Source organism: Oryza brachyantha, chromosome 10 (genome assembly GCF_000231095.2).
Source record: "Oryza brachyantha chromosome 10, ObraRS2, whole genome shotgun sequence".
Taxonomy (NCBI): domain Eukaryota; kingdom Viridiplantae; phylum Streptophyta; class Magnoliopsida; order Poales; family Poaceae; genus Oryza; species Oryza brachyantha.
In genome coordinates this window covers 6,238,810-6,245,857 of record NC_023172.2, presented here as the reverse complement: position 1 = coordinate 6,245,857, position 7,048 = coordinate 6,238,810, and the positions used below count along the sequence as shown (strand labels likewise).

The 7,048-nt window shown below is 55.1% G+C and overlaps 1 protein-coding gene across 1 annotated transcript; it reads right to left on the bottom strand.

Moving 5' to 3' along the window:
• Window positions 1-2,341: 2,341 nt before the first annotated feature.
• On the bottom strand, window positions 2,342-4,903 carry LOC121055551. Its single transcript, XM_040528261.1, has 2 exons — window positions 4,235-4,903; window positions 2,342-4,120 (listed from the first exon to the last, which is right to left on the bottom strand). Exons 1-2 carry the CDS (start codon window positions 4,901-4,903, stop codon window positions 2,342-2,344), a joined length of 2,448 nt encoding a protein of 815 aa, XP_040384195.1.
• Window positions 4,904-7,048: the final 2,145 nt, after the last annotated feature.

Below are 7,048 nucleotides of genomic sequence, written 5' to 3'. Positions count from 1 at the left end.
GTGCGTCGTCTTGTGAGAAAGTTGAGCCATCCCGATCCGAGAGCAAAGCTCAAGGAACTTGATCCTACCAAGGGGCTTGGTAAGCAGATCCGCAAGCTGGTCCTTGGTGTTGATGTAGCTTGCCTTGATGCTCCCTTCCTCCAAGCAGTCTCGAATGAAGTGGTACCTCACCCGGATGTGCTTGCTCCGTTCATGAAAAACAGGATTCCTTGCCAGGGCCAGAGCGGACTTGCTGTCCACCCTAAGCTCCACTACTCCAGTGTCTCGGCCGAGGAGATCACCGAGCAGTCGAGCAAGCCAGAGTGCCTGGGTCGAAGCAGTGGAAGCCGCTATGTACTCGGCCTCGCAGCTGGATAGGGCCACCACCTGCTGCTTGATCGACTGCCAGCTAACGAGGCACTTGCCGAGGAAGAAGATAATCCCGCTCGTGCTCGTGCTAGTGTCGATATCGCCGGCGTGGTCGCTGTCGGTGTACCCAATGAACTGTGCCTTTCCAGGGCACCTCGGGTAGTAGAGGCCGTGGTCGAGAGTCCTCGCAACGTAGCGGATGATCCTCTTCACAGCCTGCTGGTGCTCCGTCGTCGGTCGCTGCATGAACCGACTAACGTAGCCGACGGAGAATGCCAAGTCCGGCCGTGTGTGGGTGAGATAGCGAAGACTCCCCACAAGACGCCGGTACTGCGTAGCGTCCACCTCCTCCGCCGTGCTAGCCCGGCTCAGCTTTAGCCTCTCCTCCATCGGGGTAAGGGCTGGGTTGCAATCGTTGAGCCCAGCGAGCTCAACTACGCGCTTGGCGTAGGCAGTCTGGCGAAGTGTGATCCCGGAGTCATCTTGGTGCACCTCGATCCCCAGATAGAAGGAGAGGGGCCCCAAGTCACTCATCTGGAAAGTGGCCTTCATGTCTTCCTTGAACGCTGCCACCTCCGTATCCTTGGTGCCGGTGATCACCAAGTCATCAACATAAACACCCACCAGCAAGGTATTTCCTCCATTTCCCCGCCGGTAGATAGCAGCCTCGTGCGGGCTTGGCTCGAAGCCCATCCTCTTGAGCGTGGAATCCAACTTGGCATTCCACGCCCTCGGTGCCTGCCGCAGGCCGTACAAGGCCTTGTGCAGACGTAGCACCTTGCCCTCCTTGCCGGGGATCGCAAAACCCGGCGGCTGGTGCACGTAAACCTCCTCCTTCAAGTCGCCGTTGAGGAACGCCGACTTGACGTCCATGTGATGGATGCGCCAGCCTTCCTGAGCTGCCAGCGCAAGAAGGAGTCGCACGGATTGCATCCGTGCCACTGGGGCGAAGGCATCGTCGAAGTCGATCCCCTCCTGCTGCACGAAACCACGTGCCACCAAGCGAGCCTTGTGCTTGACGATGACTCCGGCTTCATCCCTCTTCAGCTTGAACACCCACTTGAGAGAGATCGCACGATGACCATGAGGGAGGTCAGCAAGCTCCCAGGTGCGGTTCTCCTTAACCGCGTCCAATTCCGCCTTCATCGCGGCGCGCCATGCCGCGTGTCTCTCGGCCTCTGCGAAGGACCGAGGCTCGCCGTCGTCGCACGCAAGGTGCAACTGTTCCTCCAGGTCATGAGGCACCAGTCCCGGCACTGGCTGGTCGCCGAGGAGGTCCTCCATCGTACGGTACCGCAGGGGCTCTCCATCATGATAGGCGTCGATGCGCTCCTCATCGTGTGAGAGCGGAGTAGCGAACTGCACCGGGCTGCGCTCGACGTGAGCTGGTGTTGGTGTGGACGTGCCCGGAGGGGTGGCTGGTGGTGTCGGAGTGCGTGGGGTCGCCAACTGTGGTGGTGTCGGCGTAGAGCGCGGCGCAGCCAAAGTCATGGCTCGAGAGCGTGGCGCTGCCGAAGTGGTGGGTGCTGGAGTTGGTGGAGAATCGGAGACTGGGGTAGGCACGCTCGGTGAAGGGGAGCTGCCCACTCCCCCAGCTTCCCTGAAGTGGATGTACTCGACAGTGAAGTCGTCATACGTCGGAGTAGAGCCGTTGTCCACCGTCTTGTCCCATGTCCATCCGCGCCCTTCGTCAAACACCACGTCGCGCACCGTGCGCACGCTGTGTCGCCGGGTCGAGGATGCGGTAGGCCTTCGAGCCTTCCGTGTAGCCGATGAACACCCCTGGGATGCTCCTGTCGTTGAGCTTGCCGATGTGGCCAAGCTCCTTGGCGAACGCGAGGCAGCCAAAGACTCGCAGGTGGGAGACCGATGGCTTGCGCCCATGCCAAGCCTCGTACGGCGTCCTGCCATCGAGAGCCTTGGTAGGTGAGCGGTTGAGGATGTAGACGGCCGTTACCACCGCCTCCCCCCAGAAGAGAGCCGGCATTCCTCTCTACTTGAGGAGGGCTCGAGCCATCCCCACAACCGTCTGGTTGCGCCGCTCAACGACGCCGTTCTGCTGTGGGCTGTACGGCGCGGAGTAGTGGCGGTGAATACCTTCATCGGCACAGTACGACGCGAATTCAGCCGCCGTGAATTCGCCGCCGTTGTCGGTGCGCAGGATGCGCAACTTGCGGCCGCACTCCGCCTCCGCAGCAGCCTGCGTGCGCCTAATGGCGTCCGCAGCCTCTCCCTTGCTACCGAGGACCGTCACCCACATGTAGCGAGAGAGGTCGTCGACGAGCAGCAAGAAGAAGCGTCGTCCTCCTGGTGTGGCCGGAGTCACCGGGCCACACAAATCCCCGTGCACGAGCTCGAGCCGCTCCTTGGCTCGGAAGCTCGTCTGATGGGGAAAGGGGAGCCGCCTCTGCTTCGTCAACACACAGACGTCGCAGAACTGCTCCACGTGGTCAAGGCATGGCATGCCTCGCACCATCTCCTTGGTACTGAGCCGCTTCAGGGCCTCGAAGTGGAGATGGCCGAAGCGCTCGTGCCACTGCCACGCCTCGTCGTCCCGGCGGGCGATGAGGCACACGGGTTGTGCTACCTGCTCGTTGAGGATGTAGAGTCGGTTGTTGCCTCTGGTTACCTTGACAAGGAGGCGACCACGGCGCTCCCCGATCTTGCGCCGATCCCAAATCCTCATGACTCCGTTCTTGATCACCACGCATGAACCTTTCTCTTCTTCCAGCTGTCCAATACTGATGATGGAGTTCCTCAGCGCGGGGATGTAGTAGACTCCGGTGAGCAGCCTGTGCTCGCCGGACTTGGTGGTGAAGATGACGGAGCCGGTGCCCTTGATATCCACGCCAGAGGCATCCCCAAACTTGACGAAGCCTCGGACGCTGGGATCAAGCTCGGTGAAGAACTCCCGTCGACCGGTCATGTGATGGGTGGCCCCGGTGTCGAGGACCCATCCATCAGTCTTGTCGTTGGAGTCGTCGCCAAGAAGGGCTCGTGCCTTCGGCTCTTCTAGGTGGAGGAAAGCCGATGCGGCCGGTGCCGCTGGAGATAGCTCGATGCTTGCGTGTGCCAGGAGCAGGGCTGGTTCTTCCTCCACTTGTGCGGCGTTGGCTTGGCCTTGTCGTGGTTGTCGGCAGTCCTTGGCCCAGTGGCCAGACTTGCCACAGTTGCGGCAGGCGTCGTCTCGCGTCGGCCTGCGGTTGCCGGTGGTGCCGCCCTGGACGCCTCCGCGGGCTCCACCACGGATGCGTCCTCGCAACCTGACCCGGACGCCTCCGCGCCCCTTGTGCAGGTTGCCGCGCTTGCGGCCGCCTACCGAGGAGGACTCCCCCTTTTTCCCATCACCCTGGCAGGCCTCCCACTGCTCCCGAGTGAGATGGAGCTTCCCGCCAATGGTGATGGGCCCGGAGAGGGGCTGTGGCTCATCGCCGTCGACGACCTTGAGGCGACCAATCGCCTCCCCGATCGTCATCGTGGAGAGGTCCAGGAGAGACTCGATGGAGTGGGCAATCTGCTTATACTTCTCTGGGATGCAGCGGAAGAGCTTCTCGACAGCTCTCTCCTCGTTGTAGGTGTCGTCGCCGTACTGCACCATCTTCTGCAACAGAGTGTTGAGACGGAGGGCAAAATCATCGATGTCCTCACCTGGCTTGAAGGCCAGGTTCTCCCACTCCTTGCGGAGTGCTTGCAGCGTGCTCTTGCGGGCGCGATCGCTGCCGATGCGTGCCGCAGCGATGGCATCCCAGGCCTCCTTGGCAGTCCGCTTTTGCTAAAGGGAAAACTGCATCTCGGATGGAACTGCAGCGATGAGGGCGTCTAGCGCCCGTCGGTCTTCATCGTAGTCGACGTCGCCATACCGAACTGCCTCCCACATGTGCCGCACCTGGAGCCTCACCCTCATCACCGCGGCCCACTCGATGTAGTTGGTCTTGGTGAGGGTAGGCCACCCACCACCGGGACCAAAGTCCCTGACCACCGCTTGGATGCCGTGGTAGCCATGGCGCCGGTCAGGGGAGGGAGAGTCGCGCTGCCTGTGAGGGCCGCGCTCTCCGTAGATCCGGCCGCCATAACCGGGAGGGTAGCCGCCGCGGCGTGTGTTCTCTGGGTTGCCGCCGGCACGCCTGCGCCCATCTGGGCTACCGTTGCCGCACGCGCCCTCGCTTGGGGCGCCGTCGGCGGATGCGTGGTCCCCTGGACCGCCGCCGCCATGGGGGTGGGCTGCTGCCCACCGTATTGTCCGCTCCCGCACCCTTCCTCTCGCCAGCTCCTCAAGGTCCCTGTCGGCGGTGATGTCGCCGACGATGGAGCCGTTGATGCTGCTACGCAAGGTCTCAACCTCAGCCTCCGCCGCACGTGCTGCATCTTCCGCCTCCTCTGCTTCTGCCTCCGCCCTGATCGCCGCCAACTCCGCTGCTGCCAGCCTTGCTGCCCTTGCTGCTGCTGCTGCGGTCTGTGCCGCTGCTCGCCTGCGCTCTTGCGCTGCAGCGAGTTCGGCGTCCTGCTGACGTCGTGTGCTCGAGGCGCCCGAACGCCGAGACTGTCCGTCGGACATGGCGCGCCTCCGGGGGGCTGCTACGTGGAGAAGGGAAGGGGAAAGGGGAAGGAGGAGCAGCCGGTGGTGCTGCTGTTGATGGTGGCTGAGTGCTCACTCGAGCTTGGGAAGGGGAGGAGCAAGAGATGTTCAACCTACAGGAAAGTGTGGCTCTGATACCAGATGTTAGTATCTCTATTGTTACTCTCATTGGTGAGAGGATGACACTCAAACTTGGGGCAATTTTCTGTTTACTTATCACCAAATGTCATGCCCTTCCCGGGGAGGGTTGGATACATATTTATAGCTGCCTACTAGTCTAAAAGATGCTGTCCTAGAGCATCTCAACAACCTGTCCTAGAGCATCCTAACCACCTGTCCTAGAGCATCCTAACAACCTGTCCTAGATGCTGTCCTAGCAACTAAAAGCTGAAAAACAAGGGTGGGTAGGACACCACAAGACCAAGACCAAACAGCCCAAGACTTATTCCTTCATAAACACTGAGCAAATATTTAAATTATGGACAAAAAATCAACACCCTGTAAATGGGATGTAGCAAATCATAAGCAGAGTGACAGTTGTTGACAAGGTTTACAAAAGTATTCCCTCAGTAAAAAATATTTGTCGTTTAGAACAAAATTTGTTTAAACTCTAAAATTCAGACAACCAATTTTATGGTAGAATAAATTTATAATGGTAGTACTTTTCGAGGCAAATCTATGTACTTCTATCATTTTACTTCTTATTTAAACTAAGCATTTAAGAAATTATTGATGGTTGGTGTTTCAAAGGTTTTACCAAATCTTGTCCAAAACGACATATTTTTACGAAAGGAGTAGTAAATTTGCAACGAAACAATATTAAGCATTAGAATTGATGTTGACAAAGTTGAAATGAAATTAAGTCTAATTTTTTTCATCTGAGGTAATGCCACGTTCGAATACAAATTTCTGAACTAAATGTGCATTAAACAGTTGACAAAGTCCTGGGGTACACAATAGACAAAGTGGATACACAGTTCCACAGGCTAACTTGAGTCCACAGCGGTATTTAATCACAGTCATTAACACTAACAAGATTCACTCTGTTTATTTAATTTACTTCTTTTGCTAAGTACTTGCCGCTTTATGCAAAAGTAACCCTAGCCTCTCATTGATATCAATTGCATTCATTTATTCTCTTGCGTGCGACTTGCTGAGTATCGTGCTTAGTACTTAGTCTTGCTTAATTTTCCCAACCAGAGCTGACTTATCGGTTAGATGAAGGTAACTCGTAGGAGTAGGCCTGACCCTACCATCAAGACTGCTTGTGGCTTCGAGTCGACGCCGCGCAAGCTCGAGTTAGCTAGTTTATTTCTTTTTCGCTACATTCGATAGACAATCTTTTTATTTGTTTGTAAGACGTGGAATTGTGTATTGACTATCAACTGTGTACCCCGGCTGGTCCTGGACAAGTGTTTAATGCACATTTGGTTCAGAAATTTGTGTTCGGAATTTCTCAGCGTGACAAGTTGGTATCAAAGCCAATCTTGACTGTAGGATGAGCCAAATGGAAACCCTACGAGCCCTCTGAATTTCTTCCATATGCATTTGCTTTTGAATTTGGAGTTGATTTGGGAAAATGTGTTTTCTGATTCTGCGGGTTGGTAAAATTTCTACTTAGACCTTGCTCCTTGAAAATCAGATTTCATTTAAAAAGGACTTTATTAGGGTATTAGTAAGTCTAAGTCAAAGAAAAAAACTTTTTTCTTGGATTTTTAGCGGTTGTTGGTCAGGAATTCATGGGGGTTTAATGCACAAGTAAACAATAGAGATATTTCTTTTCTTAACACCTCTAGTTCTTTTCTAGAACAAGTTCCACATTGAAATTATGAATTATGTATGGAGATCATAGAAATACAATCTCACATTTACAATTCTCTATTCGTTCTAAAGTAGCACTTTTTGTTGGTTGATAGTTGATACTTATTTGATACTTAATATCAGGAGTTGATAAAGTCGAACCGACTTGCTGAAGCTGAAAATTGGCAAAGGAAGATATTACATAACTTGGAACTCTCAAAGGCATGTCAATATCTCTCTTTATTTTTTCACTGTACTTCATTAGTTGTTCTGGTGATATTTAGTCATTATCGTGATGCACATCAATATATCCTTGCCTTGTAA